General features: G+C 39.6%; 1 protein-coding gene across 2 annotated transcripts in view; it reads right to left on the bottom strand.

Annotated features, from left to right (window-relative positions):
• Positions 1 to 23,888, bottom strand: part of LOC143711083 (uncharacterized) — a 164,794-nt gene that overhangs the window by 122,694 nt on the left and 18,212 nt on the right. The window contains exons 3-5 of one of the 2 annotated variants that reach the window (XM_077202378.1): positions 16,037 to 17,251; positions 12,961 to 13,503; positions 7,996 to 9,244 (exon numbers count right to left, since the gene is read on the bottom strand). The exons of the other annotated variant lie outside the window; for it this stretch is intronic. Coding sequence (XP_077058493.1) covers positions 8,580 to 9,244; positions 12,961 to 13,503; positions 16,037 to 17,251 — 2,423 coding nt within the window. The 3' untranslated portion in view covers positions 7,996 to 8,579. Of the gene's footprint in view, positions 1 to 7,995; positions 9,245 to 12,960; positions 13,504 to 16,036; positions 17,252 to 23,888 lie in introns of those variants that run through there. 2 annotated transcript variants of the gene reach the window in all.

Raw genomic sequence — 23,888 nt, 5'->3', positions numbered from 1 at the left:
CTTTTCATGGAAACACCATCAAAACCTTCTTTAAAGTTCAATATACTGTAGTTGTTAAAAAGGCCCATTGTAAATGTATTTAGATTTTATGTCTGCGTTGATTAGTGTAGATGTAGAAAATAGTGAGTATAGCAAACGGCATGTCTCAAAGAGCTTCTACATGTCTCTCTAGTCAGAAATTATGCTATATGTGACCCTGGATCACAAAACCAGTCTTAAGTAGCATGGGTATATTTGTGGGAATAGCCAACAATACATTGTATGGGTCAAAATTATAAACAAAAAAACTATGCCAAAAATCATTAGGATATTAAGTAAAGATCATGTTCCATGAAGATATTTTGTAAATTTCCTACCGTAAATGTATAAAACATTTATTTTTGTGAGTGAATGCAGCGCAATCGTGAACATAAATGGAGAACTTTTAAGGCGACCTTCTCAATGTTTCGATTTTTTGCACCCTCAGATTCCAGATTTTCAAATAGTTGTATATCGGCCAAATATTGTCCTATTCTAACAAACCATACATCAATGGAAAGCTTATTTATTCAGATTTCATGTGATGTATGAATCTCAATTTCAAAAAAATGACCCGACTGGATTTGTCATCCAGGGTCACATTTATGAGTTCAGTGATTCAGATCTGTCAAAACATAACCAACACCATCAGATCACTCTTTGTTCATCTGGCTGTTCACCAATCAGTTTCAGCAACCAAACAAAATCTAAAGTTAAAATCTTGAGGGTCCAAAGCAAAACTAAAGCAAACATTGATCACCAAAATGGTGACTTAAAATTGTGATTTCTCCTTCAGTGATTCTGCTTGTTAACAGTGACCTGATGTTGACAATAAATATGAACATTTCTCAAACCTCCCTCCACTGACCATTTTTTTAAAAACAAAAATGAAACTTTTGTACCCATTTCATAGTTTAACTGCATATGTAAATCTGATGTACTTGAATGTTTCTAACATGAATGTTCCTCAGCGTCATGAATGAATGAAGAATAAACACCAACCTCTTTGTTCTTCAGGATCTTCAGTGTGTTTCATTCTGCAGGTTCTGGATCACTCGTGTTCTCACTGTCCTCTTTAATAAACTCAGTCTTTACAGATTTCAGCTCTTCCTGATGCTTTGATGCTCGTCTTCACTTGTAGCTGATGGGAATATTCCAACCCTACACAGCAAAATCCCCAGTGTTAAATTAACACTCTGAGTGTGGACTCATATAAACACTGAAGCAGTGTTAAAGTCACACTGAAGCAGTGTTAAAGTTAATGAGATAATTCATTAATTGATTATTGAGCATTATTGAAGACACCTGATGTTAACAAGCAGAATTACTGAAGGAGAAAACCGTAATTTTAAGTCACCATTATGGAGATCAGTGTTTGCTTTAGTTGGGCTCTTGACCCTTAAATCATTAACTTTAGATTTTGTTTGGCTGCTGTACGTGAGTTATAACAGCCAGATGAACAAATAGAAAATGTGAGCTGATGTTATTGGTTGTGTTTAAACATGATCATTATTTAACAATCGTATAACAAGAGTTAATTTAACACTGGGGATTTTGCTGTGTATAAAGTGTGTTTGATGGTTGTGTAAATATGAGAAATACAGTGAACTGCTCTCCTCACCTCAGAAGAATCGACGCTGAAACTCAATAGGGACTTTAAGCAACAGCCTCTGGTGGAACGGCAACGGCATTCTGGTGTTCTATACGACAATTCACCATGACGTCACAACAGTATTAGACGTTCTTCCGGGTGGCAAAAGCCGAAGCGTTCCTATGGCAACACTAGTAAATTGCTTGGAAGGGAGACACACCGTCGGCAGTAGTCTAATCTACATTTCAACAGTTGATTCAACAACAGACGTGGTGGAAATTCAGACATAGTTAACATGATCATTAGAGCTTAGATTCTTTGATCTAGAAACGTGCACTCCCAACGCAAAAGAGTGCGGCGCGGGACTAGATTTGATGGCCGAGTGCGAGTGCGGGCGGTAATGCACTCACTCTGTGTGTGCGGGAGAATAAAACCATAGACATCTAGCCTATATGATGTCTATGAATAAAACGATTCGCGGGACTCCCGCAAACTAGAAATATCTATGAATAAAACTAATACATTTTTATTGATCTTTTGCAGAAAAGCAACAAGAACAACTAAAACAAAATAGAAATGATTTACAGGCCAGAGTTTCTTTTTATAACATGTTTGCAGCGTTGAGCGATGTAGCCAATCACAGACATATGTGTTGATTTCTTGAACGCAATGGCCAATCAGAAGCATTTAAGATAGACTCCTCTCACTGCTCAAAACTGACTTTTTGTTCAGAGCTGAATTCTGTATGCTGGCAAATCCTCTAATTATAACAAACAAAGTGTAGGATATATATTATGAAAGATTCATTGTGCAGTCAGCTTCATTGATAATAACAGAGATGTGTGAGATCGCGTTGAACTGATGTCCGCTTTTTAGGAATTATTAACTGTACAGTCAGTCATGCCAAACCATGCATACAATATCTGCTTGCTTTTATGTTATAACAGTGGTTTGTGTGTTAATGCTTTAATAACAAATAATTTATCAGGAGCATTTATGCTGATGTGTATGATGGCGACACGTAGGCTAACTTGACAGCATTTGGAGGTACAGAAAAAAAGTCTATTTGCGGGCGGGAGCGGGACAAACATAAATGTTGCGGACAGGAGAAAGTAACATAGAAAGTAGTTGAGAACGTCAGTTATAACGACCCACGTATTAAGAATGGTTGGGTTTAAATCGGGCTCATAATTATAGTTAATGTGTCGGGCCGGGAAGCGCAAAGAAGACGACATGCACTACTTTTGACGACGTCCACTCGCTTTAACCTCCTCACCCACAGGTTCCGCTGGATAGATTTACTTTTTTCTGAAGGAAATCGATAAACCCTACACCTTTTGCTGTATATCTGACTGCGCAACCCCAAACACAACATGTTTTCGCCATCGTTTCAACTTTGATCAACAACAATGATTTTAACTATGTAACTGTTTACAGTAGCCGGCTGGATCTCTTCAGTTGGTCAGTAGAAGCCGCTCGCGTTCTGCCACCCGGAAGTATCTTGGTGCCTATTGTTTACAAACATTCTGAAATGCCCTATTGCGCATGCGCGACTTAAACTGCTACTTCACAACGTTCTACTGTAACCGTCTTCTACGGGAGAACAGCTGATTTGCCGTAGTCGCTACTACGTGAAAGATTAAGAAAGTTAATGTTATGTTTTATGGTATGTGGCATTTTAATTGTTTATGTATATCATTAAATGCCCAAAGCAACCCTCTCCTGCTTTTTAAAATCCCTTTCTTTATTTGTATTTTGTCAAATGACTAAATTATCCCCTACGCCGTACTCTTCACTGTTGCTTAGTGATTTTTGCATTCTTTAACTACGGCAGTTAACAGTTTACTTCCGGCTGCCGTTGCCGTTCCACCAGAGGCTGTTGCTTAAAGTCCCTAATGACGGAAGAGACGGCGCGAGTGGTGACGTCATCAGCAGCCAACTGTAGATGATCAAAGAAGCACCAAATACCCGGGGCATAAAACAAGGACACGCGTCGGCTCCATTCCTATTTCTTCAAAACTGTCCACGCTACTATGGCAGACCGTTTTAGCAATAAATACCCTGGCTCTACTAGTCGTAATTTAGTTTAGAAAATTCCAGTTATCTTAATTCCTATTTTGACTTGTCGTAATTGGAATTAAGATATCTACAATGTGATTATGACTAGTCATATTCTTTCATTGACTTCCATTGGAAAATATTTTCAGATGAATTTTAAAGTTATTTAAAATTTATTTTGTACTAGGCATAATCCTAATTAGACATATATCGAATTACAATTTTACTAGTGATAATTAAATGAGAGATATCTCTTACTGAATTTTTTCTAGTAACAATTATAGCAGATATGTTTAAATAAAATTTGACTAGGAATAATTCCAATTCAAGATATACCTTATTAAGTTTTGCCTTGTCAAAAATCCATTTCAAGGTATTTACAATTGAAATTTGACTAGTAAAAAAAAATACTTTCAGATATCTACAAATGTATTGGGGGGGGGGGGGGGGGGCGGTTCCACCTGACCAAGTGTCGAGGTGTCCTTGAGCAAGACACCTAACCCCAGCTGCTCCCAACGAGCTGGATGGACGAGCCTTGCATGGCTGACACAGCCGTCGGTGTATGAATGAGTGAATGAATGGGTGAATGTGAGGCAATGTAAAGCGCTTTGGTGGCCATGGGTCTGTTAAAGCACTAAATAAATGCAGTCAAAAAGATACGTCTTCAGCAATTTCTTGAAAGTGGCTACTGACTCAGAAGCTCTGGTTGAGTTAGGCAGATCATTCCACCAACAGGGAACAGTCATGGTAAAGGTCTGAGAAAGAGATTTTGTGCCTCTTTGAGATGGTACCACCAGACGACATTCGCTAGCAGAGCGCAAGTTTCTGGATGGCACATAAGTCCGAAGTAATGAGTTTAGGGTAGAGGGAGCAGTGCCAGTGGTTGTTCTGTAGGCAAACATCAGTGCCTTGAATTTAATACGAGTGGCAACTGGCAACCAGTGCAATTTTGTGAGGAGAGGAGTGACGTGTGCTCTCTTTGGCTCATTAAAGACTACTCTGGCTGCAGCATTCTGGATCAATTGTAGAGGTTTGACAGAGCAAGCTGGAAGACCAGCCAGGAGAGCATTACAATAGTCCAGTCTGGATAAAACAAGTGCTTGGACAAGGAGTTGTGTAGCATGCTCTGTAAGGAAGGGCCTGATCCTCCTAATGTTGTGCAAGGCAAATCTGCAGGACCGGGCAGTTCTAGCAATGTGGTCTGTAAATTTCAACTGATCATCAATACAACCCCAAGGTTCCTAGCTGACCTTGATGGAGTTATGGATGACGAGCCTAGCTGAATGGAGAAGTTGTGATGAACTGTTGGGTTGGCCAGGACCACAAGTAGCTCTGTCTTCGCAAGGTTTAGTTGAAGGTGGTGGTCCTTCATCCAGCCAGAAATGTCTGTCAGGAAGGCTGAGATACGAGCAGCTACCGTCGGATCATCAGGCTGGAATGAGAGGCAGAGTTGCATGTCATAAGCGTAGCAGTGATAGGAAAAGCCATGTTTCTGAATCACAGATCCTAGTGATGTCATGTAGATGGAGAAGAGGAGTGGTCCAAGCACTGAGCCCTGAGGCACCCCAGTAGCTAGATGTTGGGCCACACCTCTCCACGACACCCTAAAGGACCTACCTGAGAGGTAAGACTCGAACCATTGGAGTGCAGTTCCCGGGATACCCTTCATCTTTAGGATTGACAGGAGGATCTGGTGGTTAACTGTGTCAAAAGCAGCAGACAGATCCAGCAGGATGAGGACTGAGGATTTGGAAGCTGCTCTTGCCAGTCTCAGAGCTTCAATTACTGAGAGCAGGGCAGTCTCAGTTGAGTGTCCGCAGTAAATGAGAAAGTATTCTAGCCTGATTGTTTGCCTTTTCTGTTACAAACAGTGTTGGGAGTAACGCGTTACAAAAGTAATGCATTACAGTAACATATTACGTTTTGCTGTAACGCAGTAGTGTAAGGCATTACTAATCAATTTTCAGTAATATTTTACTCGGTACATGTTCGGTAAGGCTTGCGTTACAACAGACTTTTAGTTTTAATTTAATAACTTTTACCGCCAGACATTTACTAATGAAAGATGCAAGTTGGCTAAATTACCTGTTCGTGGTCAGTCAATAGCCGCGTGTGGTGTCCAAGTCTGTAATTAAAGACTAAATGGCAGCGTCTGATATATTTGTATAGCGATTTATTTTTTACAGGAGTGCCGTGAGGTATGATTTCGGCCTCTGTGCTCACGCTGGCCAGAGGAAAAGCGGCTAATGGTGAAGATGGCATGAAGAAGACTACATTCGCGAGATGGACGTATGCGCATTAGGCTATTCGTTCTGTGTTTTCTTTCTAAACAGTTAGCCTATGTTTATGTGGAATTTTTCATGTTTTCATCACGCAATCATGTTTTTGATGCGATGGTGACGCGTTCATGTAAGGGCGGCGGCGCGCTGCCGATAAAGCACATAAAAGCTGTCACAAAGAACCGGCAAAAGGAATGATTATGAATATGTCAAATATAGCAAGGAGACATGTTGATTGTTTATTAATAAAGTCAAGATGAAGTTGACGATGCTGACTCGCGATCTTCGCAGTAGGCTAGTGATGCACCAGAGAGAAATGCACATTTCATTTCATAAGCAGAGCAGTCTGTTTTCTTTCGTTTTGAATTGTTCTGTTTACAAGTAGACATTTCGATATATTTTTCAGGTCCGTACAATTAATACAAAACGAAATTCACTTTAAAGAAAGGCTTCGTGTCTTCTGTAAGGTGTCATTGAAAGTTTTAAAGCAGTCTTTTAGTGCCGCTTCATAGCGGTCGCGTCCGTAACGGAGAACTGTCACGTCTGTAACATTGTTTTTTACTCATAAATGCGAACACGAAAAATAAAATAAAATGAATATTTTATGTTCTGTGGAGAGCCAACCCTTCTTCATTAGATTTGCGCAGTGTAATTCACAGAATTACAACAAAAAAAATCGTTGCCTCCTAAAAGTTAAAGATTTTTTTTTGTCAAACATGACTGTCGATTTCCCTAATATTAAATATAAAACGCATGTGTAGACTGATATTTTTTCTAATGTCTGGACTCCTTTCTGGGAGGAGCCTATGGATAAACAGACGTTTCGATATGTTGGTATTAATGCATTTTCTGAGAATTTATATATAAGTTTTGACTGCAAGTCTGCAAATGTCATGTCCATAACGCTGGAATTCCCAAATTTTAAATAATTTATCCTCAACTAGTTTTGTGGTGTAGGTCTACATATTTTATAATGTTAAGTTAACTTAAAATAATACTAGGCTAATAGTAATTTAAAGATGTGGTAGCATTGGATCTGGACGGTATGGATAACTCTGGGAGTTGGAAGGGGTGTGTCGCCATTCTGCAGGTTCGTGGATCTGAGTGTCGCGATTTCGGTTTCATATCGCATATCGTTACAGCCCTAGTCATTTTAGAATGTTAAGTTCTACTTCTGTATAGTTATTTTGGTGAAAGTAACTCAAAAGTAATACAGGAGTAATGTAACGCATTACAATTCTGAGACAGTAATATTGTAAGGTAATGAATTACTTTTAAATACCAGTAACAAGTAATATATAATGTATTACAGTTTGGAAGTAACTTGCACAACACTGGTTACAAATAATATAAAAGCAACGCTTTACTTTTTAGCATACCATTTACTTTCTTTGTTTACCAGTTCTGTCTAACAAAGTATTGGTAGGCTATTTCAGATATGACTGACAGAGATCGTAAACTAATGAAGATGGAGAATGTGAGTGAGCGCTGTGTGATCAGGCGCTGCCATGCTCTTCTCTTCTCAAGCGCTGGTGTTCTCAGCGCCACCTGTCAAAAAAGTCAGAAGCGCTGTCAAATTACAGGTGAAACTCGAAAAATTAGAATATCCTGCAAAAGTTATAATTTTGATGATTATGGCTTACAGCTTATGAAAACCCCAAATTCAAAATCTCAAAAAATTAGAATATTACATGAAGTCAATAACAAAAAAAGATTTTAAATGCAGAAATATGTCGGCCCTCTGAAAAGTATAATCATCCATATGTATATAGTTATATATACTAAATATATTAGTTTCACTTTTTAATTTGATTTACTGAAATACATGAACTTTTGCACGATATTCTAATTTTTCGAGTTTGGATTAGCAATCTCATTCAATGTCAGTCATGTGTGTGCAGTGAAATAATATTTATTAGGTATTTAAAAGTTCTATTGAGAAAATTAAAACATGGAAAGCGCAATAAGCAAACAATGCTTCATGGCTTTTAGAAATACAATTATTTTTGATCCAAGCAGAATCAGCAGAAAATAAAAATGGACAATACATTTTTGATAAAATGAGTAAAGAGTTTAATCAATAATTACATGAAGCAAATACAAACATTAAGTAAAAGTGAAAGCGAATGAGACAGATCTCTCTTTTTACTTATAAGAAGCCAAACCATCTAAAGAGAAGAAGAGAAGAAAAGTGTCCAGTTTCAAAGATACATGAAAGTATATCTTGCATTTGCATGGAAAAGAAGTGGAAGAGGAACTAGATATTCTGATGAAGAACAATGAAGAACGAGTTAAAAATTAATATCAAATTCACGTCTCTATTAAAAGTGTTATGGCCTCTTTTTCAGTGTGAATTTTCTGGCACTCTTTCAGTTCATCTTCAGTAGTAAAGGACTTCCAACAGACACCGCCGTGTCTTTTCTGCTGTAATATTACTAATGAATCTTCTCCTTTGTGTGAATATTCAGGTGTTTCTTCAGGACTGAAGCCCAATGAAACTGTTTACCGCACTGATCAGTTAAATCGTCTTTCTTCAGAATGAGAAGCTGATGTGATTTCAGAGATAAAGCCTGACACGCTTCTTCCCAGTGTGAACGCTCATTTGACGCTTAAGAGTTGATTTGTGTCTGAAACTAGCTCTGCCGTGAACACGTGTGGGGCTTTTCTCCTGTGTGGATCCTCATGTGAGCAGCAAGGTTTACTGATCGCGTGAAACTCTTTCCACACTGATCACATGAGTGCGGCTTCTCTCCAGTGTGGATCCTCTCATGTGTTTTACGATTTGCTGACTGACTGAATCTCTTGTCACAGTGTGAACACTTGTAAGGTTTTTCTCCAGTGTGTATTCTCTGGTGTTGTTTTAAACGGCACGCTGAAATGAAAGTCTTCCCACACTCAAAGCACATGTACTCTCTCACACCAGTATGAATTTTCTGATGTGCATGTAAATATTGCAGCAGTGAAAAACTCTTTCCACACACAGAACATGAATGCGGCTTCTCCTTCGTATGAGCTGTCAGGTGTTTCTTCAGGCTCGACGCCACAATAAATGTTTTGCCGCTTTGATCACATGTGTACGAATTCTCTCTGCTGTGGATTCTCATGTGAACATCAATACTTCGTTTGCTTGTGAAACTCTTTCCACACTGAGTGCAGGTGAAAGATTTCTTGCCTCTTCTTTTCTTTAAAAATGTATTTTTAGTTCTTGAGCGACTCAAAGGTTTTTCTCCAGGTTTGACATGATGTTTCTCCTTCACTTCTCTCAGTTCTTCACTCTCCTCCTCCACTTCCATTGGGTCTGAAATGAAAGAAAAAGGTTTAATTTAATTTTCAGCGAAATAATTCGGAGAGAGAAGTATGAAAGTGAGTCCTGATGTAATAGCAAGTACTGATAGACAACTGCTATAAAATTTCACAACTGGTGTTTTCATAAATTAATTGCATGAATGAGGTACATTGATCTTTCAATTATTATTTTCAAGGCATTATAGGCACAAATCACGTTTTTGAAGTGAGAACTTCAAAATATTTTTGAATTCATTAATTCCATATATTTGATTAATGACAATTATCTAATGCAATATTAACATTTATACAATATTGCCTAGGGGTGTGCAATATTGACAAAAAAAATGTATCTCGATATTTGTGGGGTGGTGATGGCGCAGTGGATAAGACACATGCCTTTGGTGTGAGAGACCCGGGTTCGAATTCACTGTGAGACACCAATGTGTCCCTGAGCAAGACACTTAACCCCTAGTTGCTCCAGAGGCGTGCGACCTCTGACATAGGTCGCACGCCTATGTGGTCAGAAAGCTGACCTTGTTACCAATGTTATTATCAGTGGTGGAAAGAGTACTGACAAAACATACTCAAGTAAAAGTACCATTACATTCCAAAGAATGTAGTGTGAGTAGAGTAAAAAGTACTTGTCCAAAAAACTACTTGAGTAAAAAAGTTGCTTATTTAAAAGTAGTCATGGTAAATGGTAAACTAGTCATGAGTAGTGGATAGTGAGTACTGAGCTGCGGATTCTACCCCCCATAATAAATACTGTGCACTCCAATTATTAAATAAAAAAACATTGCACATACTGTAATTGACATTATCTTTTTTTTTTGTCAGAAAGATTGAAGAATAGCTATCATCCATAAAAATACCTAATTTCTCTCCAAAACGGTACCAGTTTTTTTGTTTTGATAAATAAATTACAATCACAAATATTATCAGTTTACCTTACCTAATGCACTGCAAAAGCCTATAGTGAGCTAACACTAATTACACTGTAATTCCATGCCATTAAATGTTACAATTTAAATGCACATTGTCTAGAAGAGGGGTATCATCACTTACATTTTATACAGCTACATTTACTCACATTGTAATGCTGATAATATAACTTGTAAGGAAAATTGTGCATTAAATAGGGAAGTTTTATCTGGGGAAACTTATAAAAGAAACAAACACACACACACACACACACACACACACACACACACACACACACACACACACACACACACACACACAGACACACACACACACACAAACAAATGCATATCTCTTTGTAGTCTCGACGAAGCTGTTTTATAAGTAGCATCCACAAAAAAAAGTTGAACTTGAAAAATGTTTTTGCGCAAGTGCACTTGCTAAATGAAGGCGGATTGTATGAAATGGATCAATCAAAAAACTTTTATTAACGAGCTGTAGTCACGCACTTTCAGTATTGCAGTTCAAGTTAACGCCAAGGTTCATAAGGTGCTCTGCATACTGAATCTGGCTGCATGACGAGCGCGATGGAGAGTCGCGTCAGTGCACGTCTCTAAATGTAAAGTAAATGGGAGCGGGAATTTACTGCATTATGAACTTGCCACTTGAGGGAGTTAACAACACAGTATGCAATACCCCAACCTCACACAAAATGTTAGGCCCTGTAGATTGGCCAGCCTATATATATATCATAGTAAGCAGAATTGTGAAATGTACCTAATCATATTAGCGGAGATGCTGATATTTTGATTGAACCAATGCTTGAAGAATGCAGTTCCACAGCAGCCACGAGTACAGCTGATAGGCTAGTGGTTAAAGTTTTCTATGCAGAATTTGATTTGATGACAGTCACGAGAACGATTACTCGATCCAATCACGTTGATGGATAGAAATAAAATTAGACAAGCATGTAACGAGTAATGACCACAAACCGAAGGAAAATAGCGGAGTAAAAGAACTGGTACATCACTTAAAATGTACTCAAGTAAAACTACTCAAAAAAGTACAAATTTCTGAAAGAAACTACTTAATTACAGTAACGTGACTATTTGTAATTTGTTACTTCTCAATGGAATTCGTTACTAATCTGTTTAATCCTCTGGGCTCTAAGGGTATTTTGGGGCCTAAAGAAGTTCTGTCATGCCCTGACATTTGTGCTTTTTTCAGTTCCTTAAAAACATCTTAATAGCTAAAGTCTGATTACACTGTATTCAACACAAACAGGGCTACATTAATATGTGAGCAACATGTACATACAACTTTGCAGTTTTGAGAAAATAATGTTTATGCGTGGTTTTTGAACAAACAAAAATTTTAAGTCACTGAAATAAGGCCATATAGTGTTAGGGAAAGTTACTTTGAAAAAAAACGCATTACAATGTTGTGTTGCTCCCTTAAAAAAAGTAACTAATTGTGTTACTTAGTTACTTTTTAAGAAAAGTAATGCATTGTTACTTTTGCATTACTTTTTCCCACCTGGGCTTGCTCGTTTTTAATAACAAAAAAAGTTACATTTTTGGAAATTGTAAAGACCCTTTCAAACCAAAATTGAAATAAGCCTCAGGCTAAAGGAAATGCACATTCACGTTAGAGATGCGTGGTTGGCGGTTACATCCGCGAACTCCGCGGATAAATCGCGGATTTGGCGCAAGACGTGATGAAAAATAATATTTTCATTAAATTCGGGCGGGTGGCGGTTGAACCAATCAAATGATTGTTAGGCCTTCTGGTATAAAATGAATTGCATTGTCAACTTGAATTGCATTTCTGACAATGCCTGACTACAGCTCATTTATTGCATAAATTAATTGAATTGCATTGCTCTCTTCCCATGCAGTCAAAATTAACGGGAGTCTTCAGAACAGGCTCGTCCTAGTCGTCACCCTGACATGACAGTGCGTAGAGTTAATTAACCTATAATGTGAATGAATTATTTTATTCAAGTTTTCTTTCTTTTTGCAAAAAAAATAAAGTGCAATAGGTATTAATTACTATTAGGCTAAAAAGCAGCATGTTGAAATTATGTGCCAGATTGCGTTTTTTATTACAATGATAAAACTGTACAGTAACCTAATCAGGTAAGGTCAGGTTTGCCGATGTGCGTTTTATTTAGACTATTTATTTATTTTTGTCCCTGTGCGCAGACGGAGACAGAGTTCACTGCTGATATTCTGGGGATACGTACAACATAGTCAATAGGCTATACTAGTAGGGACTTTAGCCTTTAAATATCTTTGCTGCATTGAATCAGTATCCTTTCTAGAGCAGACGACGTCTTGCATCGCCTATATACCTTAAAACAATCAGCGGATGGCGGGCGGTTGCGGCTTTGAAAATTGGTCAAAAAACGTTGGTGCGGATGGATGGCGGAAGGATGATGAGTTTCGTGATGCGGTTGCGGATGAAATAATGGCCCACCCGCATTCATCCTCTAATTCACGTTTGTACAGTAGAGGGCGCAGCTCAATCAAACCTTTCAGCTCTGCAGCCATTTTGGACAATAGTGTTTTTGGCTAGTTTCAGCTCAACGCATTTATTATTTTCACGTCCACGTTGTTTAAATAGCAAATGCATTTTCACCCATTTGTTCACCCATGGCTGTGTTGATCTGAAAAAACGAGGTGTTTTCAGGCGCATTGTTGGTGTGTTGCTATTCTGAGCAAATTGAAATAGACTTGAGGCATTGATCAACATAAACCTGGTCTAAAGTAAATGAAACATCATGAATAATGCTGTGATTCACACCTGACTCCCGCCTCTTCCCATTGTGAACTCTCGTGTGATGCCTAAGAGTTGGTTTGAGTCTGAAACTAGATCCAAACTGATCACATGAGTGCGGCTTCTCTCCAGTGTGGATCCTCTCATGTGTTTTCAGAGATGATGACTGACTGAATCTCTTGTCAAAGTGTGAACACTTGTAAGGTTTTTCTCCAGTGTGAAGATTATGTTTGTATGAGAAACAGTTCCCACACTGAACACACATATGTGGCTTTTCTCCAGTGTGGATTCTCATGTGTCTATTTAGGGATGCTGATTGCCTGAAACTCTTCCCACACTGATCACATGTGTATGGTTTCTCTCCAGTATGAACTTTCATGTGACTCTTAAGATTATGTTTGGCTGTGTAACTCTTTCCACACTGAGTGCAGGTGAAAGATTTCTTGGCTCTTCCTTTCTTTAAAAGTGTCGTTTTAGTCTTTGAGCGACTCAAAGGTTTTTCTCCAGGTTTGACAAGACGTTCCTCCTCCACTTCACTCAGTTCTTCACTGTCCTTCACTTCCATTAGGTCTGAAATTAAAGAAAAAGGTTTAATTTCATTTGCAGTACATCAAAATAATTTAAAGAGAGAAGTATGAAAGTGAGCCCTGATGTAACAGCAGAAAGTACTAGTAGACAACTGCTATAAAATATCATCATAGTTCTGGTGGGTTTTCATAAATTAAATGCATGAATAAGGTACATTGATCTTTCAATTATTATTTCAAGGTATTATAGGCACAAATCACGTTTCTGAACTGAGAACTATTCAATATATTTGATTAATGACAATACTGCTTAGGGGTGTGCACTGTTGACAAAAAATATAAATATATCAATATTTGTTAGGATTTTTTCGATAACAGTATTTTGCGGAGTCTGTTTTGTTTGGTCTATAAAAAATTGCGTTTATTACAATGATAAAATTGTACAGTAACTGTGGCGAACAGGACGGCCGAGGGACGTGAGAGAACGGCGCGAGGCCGGTGGTGCGATTGCTAATGAGCAGCACCTGTGAAGCACACCGGTCTCGCATCTCTCACGGAGGAGCGGAAGCATAAAGGGGGTGCGACGACGTTGATGATCGAGAGAGGAACAGGCCTGTGTTTTAGTTGAGTTTTGGTTTTTGTGTTTTATTTTAACCAGCAGTCGTCCGCGAAGGGCTGCTGGCCGTTATGTTTATTTTCGGTAGCCAGCAGTCGTCCGCGAGGGGCTGTTGGCGGTATTTTAGTTTGTTTGTTTTATTTTAAATAAAGTTTATTTTGATTGTTCGCCGGTTCCCGCCTCCTTCTTCCCTGAACATTGTTACACTGGTGCCGAAACCCGGGAAGAGGGAGGAACGCGCTGTCAGAGAGTCCTCGCCGCTGTGGGGAATCCGCGGTGCCATCGAGCATGGTGCGCGAGTCGCCGTCGCTCGCCGTGGGCCGGAGCCTGCTGCCATCCGCCGGGTAGGGGAGGAGCAGGGAGCGGGGGACTCGCGGCCATGGACGCTCGAGGCGGTGCGCTGGAGTGAGTTGTCGGGGGGACGGTCGAGCTCGCTGCCGGCCGCCTGGGAGTTGGAGGGGCGGCTGCCGTCCGGGAGGGAGCGGAGGAGTCGCCGCCGCTTGCCGTAGGCCGGAGCCTGCTGCCGTCCACCAGTGAAGGGGAGGAGCAGGGAGCGGGGGACTCCTGCCGGCTGCCCTAGAGCCCAAGGAGCCGTCGCCGTCCACCGGGCGGCGGAGGAGCGTCGAGCCGTCCACCGAGGGCTACCCAGCGTCACCACCAGGCACCGTGGAGGAGATCGCCCAGCTGGTGGGGGACCAGATGGCAGCGCGTTGTGGGAACCGGACCAAATTTTTTTTTTCCTCTCTCCCCTCTCTCGATCTGTCGCTCCTCATGCTTCCGTCTCCGTTTCCCTCGGCGAGCGGCGGCGACTCGCGCACCATGCTCGATGGCACCGCGGATTCCCCACAGCGGCGAGGACTCTCTGACAGCGCGTTCCTCCCTCTTCCCGGGTCCATAACCCCCAGGGATCGCCGCCGCCGGGGGGGGAGTAGGCACAGGCTCGTGGGTACCCCCCGGCCTGTGAGGGGCGATGGGGGTATGTGGCGAACAGGACGGCCGAGGGACGTGAGAGAACGGCGCGAGGCCGGTGGTGCGATTGCTAATGAGCAGCACCTGTGAAGCACACCGGTCTCGCATCTCTCACGGAGGAGCGGAAGCATAAAGGGGGAGCGACGACGTTGATGATCGAGAGAGGAACAGGCCTGTGTTTTAGTTGAGTTTTGGTTTTTGTGTTTTATTTTAGCCAGCAGTCGTCCGCGAGGGGCTGCTGGCCGTTATGTTTATTTTCGGTAGCCAGCAGTCGTCCGCGAGGGGCTGCTGGCGGTATTTTAGTTAGTTTGTTTTATTTTAAATAAAGTTTATTTTGATTGTTCGCCGGTTCCCGCCTCCTTCTTCCCTGAACATTGTTACAGTAACCTAATCAGATAAGGTCAGGTTTGCCGATGTGCGTTTTATTTAGACTATTTATTTATTTTTGTCCCGATGCGCCAACGGACACGGAGTTCACTGCTGATATTCTGGGGATACATACAACATAGCCAATGGGTCATAATAGTAAAATTGGCTTTGAAAATTGGTCAAAAAATGTTGGTGCGGATGGATGGCGGAAGGATGATGAGTTTTGTGATGCGGTTGCAGATGAAATAATAGCCCATCCGCACATTCATCCTCTAATTCACGTTTGTACATTAGAGGGCGCAGCTCAATCAAACCTTTTATTCCTTTCAATCAAACCTTTTAGGTTAAATCAAACCTTCTTCAGCCATTTTGGATAAGTGTTTTTTGCTAGTTTCAGCTCAACGCATTTATCATTTTCATGTCCTGCTCCACATTGTTTAAATAACAAATGCATTTTCACCCATTTGTTCGCCCATGGGTGTGTTGATCTGAAAACGAGGTGTTTTCAGGCGCATTGTTGGCGTGTTGCTATTCTGAGCAAACTGAAATAGACTGAGCCATTGACCAACATAAACCTGGTCTTAAGTAAATTAATCATCATGAATAATGCTGTGATTCACACCTGACTCCCGCCTCTTCCTATTGTGAACTCTCATGTGATGCCTAAGAGATTGTTTGAGTCTGAAACTCTTTCCACACTGATCACATGAGTGCGACTTCTCTCCAGAGTGGATCCTCTCATGCGTTTTCAGATTTGCTGACTGACTGAATCTCTTGTCACAGTGTGAACACTTGTAAGGTTTTTCTCCAGTGTGTATTCTCTGGTGTTGTTTTAAACGGCACGCTGAAAAGAAAGTCTTCTTACACTCGAAGCACATATACTCTCTCACACCAGTATGTATTTTCTGATGTGCATATAAATATGGCAGCAGTGAAAAACTCTTTCCACACACAGTACATGAATGCGGCTTCTCCTTCGTATGAACTGTCAGGTGCTTCTTCAGGCTTGTTGATCCATCAAATGTTTTGCCACATTGATCACACGTAAACGGCTTTTCTCCGTTATGAATTCTCATGTGATCACGAAGATTATGTTTGTGTCTGAAACTAGTTCCACACTGAACACACATATGTGGCTTTTCTCCAGTGTGGATTCTCATGTGTCTATTTAGGGATCCTGATTGCCTGAATCTCTTCCCACACTGAACACATGTGTATGGTTTCTCTCCAGTGTGGATCCTCTTGTGTTCGTGCAGATGTAATTTTAGTATGAAACTCTTCCCACACTGATCACATGTGTATGGTTTCTCTCCAGTGTGGATCCTCTTGTGTTTGTTCAGATAAAGTTTTTGCATGAATCTCTTCCCACACTGATCACATGAGAACGGCTTCTCTCCAGTGTGAACTCTCATGTGACTCTTAAGATTCTGTTTGGCTGTGTAACTCTTCCCACACTGATCACATGAGAACGGCTTCTCTCCAGTGTGAACTGTCATGTGACTCTTAAGATTCTGTTTGGCTGTGTAACTCTTTCCACACTGAGTGCAGGTGAAAGATTTCTTGTCTCTTCCTTTCTTTAAAAATATATTTGTTGTCTTTAAATGACTCAAAGGTTTTTCTCCAGGCTTGACATGTTTCTCCTCCACTTCACTCAGTTCTTCACTCTCCTCGTTCACTTCTTTCAGTTCTTTACTCTCCTCGTTCACTTCTCTCAGTTCTTCACTCTCCTCCTTCACTTCATTCAGTTCTTCACTCTGCTCCTTCACTTTACTCAGTTCTTCACTCTCCTCCTTCACTTCTCTCAGTTCTTCACTCTCCTCCTTCACTTCCATTAGGTCTGAAATTAAAGAAAAAGGTTTAATTTCATTTTCAGTACATCAAAATAATTCAAAGAGAGAAATATGAAAGTGAGCCCTGATGTAATAGCAGAAAGTACTAGTAAAACTGCTATAAATATGAACAATTCTGGTGTGTTTTCATAAATTAATTGCATGAATGAGGTATATTGATCTTTCAATTATTATTATAGACCATTTCAACTGCTATTTGTAGATGTAAGTGATGTGTTTGGTCCTCATACGTTTCCGGTTAGTTAGCGCGCACATTCGAAACAACGCCGGGAGGCACTTTATTTATGGAAATTGTGTGATCATTTTCTTATTTATGCAAATAAAACATGTCAAAATTAAAATTAGGAGCATGTTGTTTGGTGGTTGGATGTTCTCTCAGGCCCCGAACTAACTTGCTCTTAGAAATCAAAGCATTTAGATTTCCAAAAAATGCGCCTGGAACGCAGCAGTGAAGCGAGAAGGATGGATACTAAGCAACTAGCAATATTAGGGCCCTATGAAATCCGTTTTATTTTTTTCCACATTCTGTTTTATTTTTTCCCAAATTCTGCTTTTTCCATTTTAATTTTTGCAAATTCCTTTTTTTCCGTTTTAATTTTTGGGAATTCAGTTTTTTTTTTTACCCTTTACTGTTATTTTAGTCGTAAAAAGAGTGTGCTTTTAATGTTAATGATTAAAATGTACACAAATAAAACAGAAATGACATTAAATTTATTGATGTAACAAACATCAAATTTAGCTTCCTATTTTTCAGGACAAATACTGCATGATGCAAACACTGCACTCGAAGTACTTCAGGTAAAAACAAAATATTAATGGTTATGTCCAGGGAAATGAATTATATTAGTTTAAATAAGTTTAAATAAAAGTCACACTCGGTCTATCTCTCGCACTGTCGAGCAAGCTCTCATACACACTCTTTCTATCTCTCGCACTGTCGAGCGTGCTCTCGTACACACTCGGTCTCTCTCTCGCACTGTCTAGCACGCTCTTGGACACACTCGGTCTCTCGCGCTGTCGAGCGCGCTCTTGGACACACTCGGTCTCTCTTTCGCACTGTCTAGCACGCTCTCGGACACACTCGGTCTCTCTCTCGCACTGTCTAGCGCGCTCTCGGACACACTCGGTCTCTCTCTCGCACTGTCTAGCACGCTCTTGGACACACTCGGTCTCTCGCGCTGTCGAGCGCGCTCTCGGACAACCCTCAGTCTCTCTTTCGCACTGTCTAGCACGCTCTCGGACACACTCGGTGTCTCTCTCGCACTGTCGAGCGCTCTCAAAAAACACACTCGGTCTCTCTCTCGCACTGTCGCGCGCTCTCAAAAAACACACTCGGTCTCTCTTTCGCAGTGTCGAGCGGTCCCTCGGACACACTCGGTCTCTCTCTCGTACTGTCGAAAGACGGAGGGAGAGCAGGGAAAGGAAATGCAACTGAAAGAATACGCCGCATTTAAATAGCGTTAAAAAATGAATAACGAAACGCAAAATGTGGCGGCCGGTGTTGATTCTGTGGCGCACCGCCACGAATTAGTCTATGTGTGGGAAACACTGCATAAAAGTCACGTGGGAACTGCTCGGCTCGGCACTGAGGGCTTAGCGTCAAGTTTCTTAACGAATGAGGGCTTTTCAAACCTGCAATAAAATGAATTTAAATCGTCAGCCAGGTGTTGATTGTCCACAGATCGGGGGGATGGTGACTTGTAGTTGGTGATGTTCCTCAGGCCATTCCAGATTGATGATGGGTCGTTGGATGAAAACTGGTTTTTCAGTTTTTCAGAGTAGCTTCTTTTAGCAACTCTGATCTCCTTTGTCAGTCTGTTTCTGGCCTGGTTATACAAGATTTTATCCCCACTTCTGTAGGCATCCTCTTTGGCATGACGAAGGTGTTTGAGTTTCCCAGTAAACCATGGTTTATCATTAGTGAATGATAAGAATGTCCTGGTAGGAATGCATGTATCCTCACAGAAACTTATATATGATGTTACAGTATCTGTGAGCTCATCCAGATCGTTGGTAGCAGCTTCAAAAACAGTCCAATCAGTGCAATCAAAGCAGGCCTGTAGATTCTGCTCTGCTTCATTAGTCCATCTTTTAACAGTCCTTATTACAGGTTTAGCTGATTTCAGTTTCGGCCTGTAGGTCGGTATGAGATGAACCAAACAGTGATCAGAGAGCCCCAAAGCTGCCCGTGAAACGGAGTGATACGCATTTTTTATTGTGGTGTAACAGTGGTCCAGTATATTACTGTCTCTGGTGGGACATGTAACGTGCTGTCTGTATTTTGGTAGTTCACGGGAAAGATTTGCTTTGTTAAAATCCCCAAGAATGATTAAAAGAGAGTCAGGATACCTTTGTTCTGTTTCAGCTATTTGTTCAGCCAGCTGTTGTAGCGCCGCGCTCACGCACGCGTCTGGAGGGATGTAAACATTCACGAGAATGAAAGAGGAAAACTCCCGAGGCGAGTAGAAAGGTTTACAGTTTATGAAATGTGCCTCTAAATTAGGAGAGCACATCTTCTTCAATGTTGTTACATCTGAACACCAACTTTCGTTAATGTAGAAACACAATCCACCACCTCTTGTTTTCCCCGTTAGCTCCGCGATGCGATCCGCTCGGAACAGCTGGAAGCCCGGCAGATGTATTGCGTTGTCCGGTATGGCTTCACTCAGCCAGGTTTCAGTGAAGCACAGAGCAGCAGAGTTTAAAAAATCCTTGTTAGTGCTTGTGAGGAGAAGTTCGTCCGTTTTGTTAGGAAGGGATCGGAGGTTCGCAAGATGAATACTGGGGAGTGCAGTGCGGATGCCGCGCTCGCGGAGTTTAACCAGCGCGCCGGCACGCTTCCCGCGTTTGCGTCTGACCGCGCGTTTGAACAACAATGCTGCCCCACCGACAAGAATGATACATCAACAAATCCCTCAGTACAAACCTTCACAATATAGTTAGGAATAGGACTGTAAAGTTTGGTGTATGCAGGTGCTACAGAAGTGGAAAATCATCACTAGGAGTGTGAAAAAAACTAATTTTGAGAAAACGCCCTTTAAAGATTTTTATGGTAAAATTCCACTAATTTTCTATTGAAATCAATGAATTACAGACAAAATATGCTTTAGGTCCATGTAAAATCAATGTGTCACACTGTTTAACATCCAAAGCTCATCATTGCTCTATCCATCACTGATCATAACATCCAAAACAAAACTCAAAACATCAAAACCACACATCAATAGTCCATCACACAGGTGAATATGTTTCTGCCTGAGGGACTCACAACCACTTTAGGATCCCACAATTACAGATTTGTTTAGTATTATATAGTAATTATATTATACAAAAACTGAAATGTGTTGTGTAATGTAATTGTTTTGTAATAGTGTGTATAGTATATATGTGATGTATGTATATAATGTCAGAGCGTGTCACGTGACGATTCTGAACGAATCACGTTGTCAGAAATTGGCACCAGCCAATGAGATTGCGCATTTCGAGTTAAATTGCCCGTTTTACTTTCATGATTGGTTTCTGATAAACAGGAAATGACCATATTTGGATCTGATAGCATTGCAAAGGAGAGAGAGAGCTTTCTAACGGTGTGTGTGATGACAGGGTGCAGACAGCGATCACGGAGCAGCGGGATGATTTAGAACGCCAGCTTTTGTTGAATTTATGCAAAATCTACACACGCAAACAGACAAAGTGTAGTAAAATAAAGACCTAAATGTGTATTTTGGACTTTTTTTCAGCACAAGTCTGAAAGAAGACATGTTATTAAAGACAAATAGCTAGGGCTGCTCGATTATGGAAAAAATCATAATCACGATTATTTTGGTCAGTATTGAAATCACGATTATTTCACACGATTATTTCACATGACTTTGGGAACATGTTGCATTTATTAAAAGACACCTTTCAACAACTCTTAAAAAAATCTAAATTTGCACATTTATTGTACTTTTTGAAATATTAAACAGACTTGCAAACTCACAAGTGGTGAAAAAGGTGACATGTTTACAAAGTAATTTGTTGTAGGGGGTCACCAGGGCGTTATTTGCCTTTATAAAGGACAATTTATTAAACCTTACTAAATATATGTTTTATGTCAAATTCTTACATTTGATCAAATTCAGTTTTAATAAAAAGGGCTGTTATCCATTCAATTAATTTACACTGCAAAATTACAACTGTGTAAATATTATGAGATTAATGTTTAAAGAAATAATAAAAAATAAAAAAAAATAAATCATGCCTTTGCCTTTAAACAATAAATCAATAGGTGGCGACAAGTGACCGTCTTAATAAATGAATCATTGAGTCATTCATTAAAACGATTTGTTCAAAATAATGAATCCTACAGTAACAAAACACAGCGCTTAGTGATGCTTTTCTTTTGTAACTATTTTCGTCGGTGAAATGGAACAAAACCAGTCAATATTGCATCTAAAATGTAAGTTACCACATATAAACTAGGCTACTTGTTTATAAAACTATAAATTCAGTGTAACATTTGCAATCGTGATATTATAGAACAGCCCTTAATCGTGTTATGTTACTTAACTATATCATATAGCTTATTATAAATAAAAAGAACTCAACATTTCTACCTCAGTATGTTTTTTCTGTGAGTTTTTGTGTGAGCTGTTAGGCTCATTTGTTTTGATTTGTCCACTAATGTCTCTCTCACAAAGGCAGCGCAGCTTCCAGAAACTATTACCGATCTCAGTTTACACGGACTGTATAAGATCAAAACCATCTCACGTTTCGATCGGTCGGGCAAGTAAAACGCTCTTTCACTTGAAACTTAAAAATCCCCTTTTCCCGGACAAACAGACACGTTTTAATGTCGCTCCCTGTGTTCATTCTCGATTTGTTTCGTTCTGTAAAGCGGAACAGATGATCAGGTCATGTGCGCTCGCTGCCTTTCGCTTTAACTGAGGCGCTACAGTGATCGAGCAGAAATGAATGAAATTTTAAATTTTAAAGAGATCGCTACAGCTCGAGAGACGTCTATGGTCTCACTCCAGTCTATATTAAATTAGCCAATTGTTATTGTGAAGTTTATTGTGCTTGCAGTTTATGCCTGTATAGGCTGAGAGAGTTTATGACTTCGGGAGGGACGGATGTGCGCGTGCGCGAGTCATTCAGAACACAAGACAAAATAACATGACAAAATAATCGTTTTTACTCGATTGTACTATTTTGGAGATCGTTGGGAGCTAAAATCGAAATTGAAATCAAAATTCGATTAATTGCACAGCCCTACATATAGCCCAAAATCTCAAAATTGACCAGTGAAAAAAAAACAATGTTTTTGCCTGCCGTGTCTCGCCTTTAAGACATTTTGCTTTAGTTTATGCACTTAGATCTTTAAAATAGGGCCGTTAATGTCAGAATGGCTGTATGCAAGCGTGGGGGTGGACATCATGAATAATGCTGTGATTCACACCTGAAGAGACAAAGACCCTCCGCTGGGACTATCAATGAGGAATGAGGGAACTATAGAGAATGAATGTGAGGAGACTTAATGATTTAATTGTATTGTTTGTAGCTTATTCACAAAATCAAGTTTAAGTTAAAAGTAATCTGATACATTTTCTTCACATAAAGACCAACGCTACCGTTCAAAGGTTTTAGATCTGTAATATGTTTTTGAAGAAGTCTCTTCTGCTCACCAAGGCTGCATTTATTTGATCCAAAATACAGCAGTGATATAGTAAAATATTTGTACATTTTAAAATAAACGTTTTCTATTTAAATATATTTAAAAGTGTAATTTATTCCTTTGATCAAAGCTGAATTTTCAGCATCATTACTCCAGTCTTCAGAGTCACATGATCCTTCAGAGATCATGATGATTTGATGCTCAAGAAACATTTATGATTAATATCAATGTGGAAATCAGTTGTGTACATTTTGTTTTCTGGATTGTTTGATGAACGGAAAGTTCAAAAGAACAAAATTTATCGTAAAAAGAAAGATTTTGTAACATTATAAATGTCTTCACTGTCACTTTTAAACAATATACGGCATCCTCGCTGAATAAAAGTATTCATTTATTTACATAAACAAAACAAAACTTTTGAACGGTAGTATATAATGTTACATATATAATATAATCTTTCTATTTCAGATAAATGCTGTTGTTTTGAACTTTCTATTCATCAAAGAATCCTGAAAACTTTTGCACAACTGTTGTCAACATTGATAATCATAAATGTTTCTTGAACAGAAAATCGTCATATTATGATTTCTGAAGGATAATGTGACACAGAAGACTGGAGTAATGATTTACATCTCAGAAATAAATGGCATTTTAAAAATATATCCTAATAGAAAACAATTATTTTAAATTGAAGAAATTGTATCCACTGTACAATTATCACATTAACGATAATGATAATTAGCTGAGCCAGGAGAAACTGTACATCTCTTTAGTTTCATACAGATTACGTTGCAGGAGAATATTTGTTTTAATTTCCAAATATATACATGTATGTATGTATATATACATACATATATATATATATATATATATATATAAACAAACTATATTGAGAAATGTCCAACATTTTGGTAACATGGCTGCAAAAATGGTTAACTTGATATAACTGTAAAATAAAACAGCTATAA

This window comes from Siphateles boraxobius, unplaced genomic scaffold, assembly GCF_051911475.1.
Source record: "Siphateles boraxobius isolate OS27281-9 unplaced genomic scaffold, OSU_SipBor_1 49, whole genome shotgun sequence".
NCBI classification, from domain to species: domain Eukaryota; kingdom Metazoa; phylum Chordata; class Actinopteri; order Cypriniformes; family Leuciscidae; genus Siphateles; species Siphateles boraxobius.
This window is presented reverse-complemented; position numbering and strand designations above follow the sequence as displayed.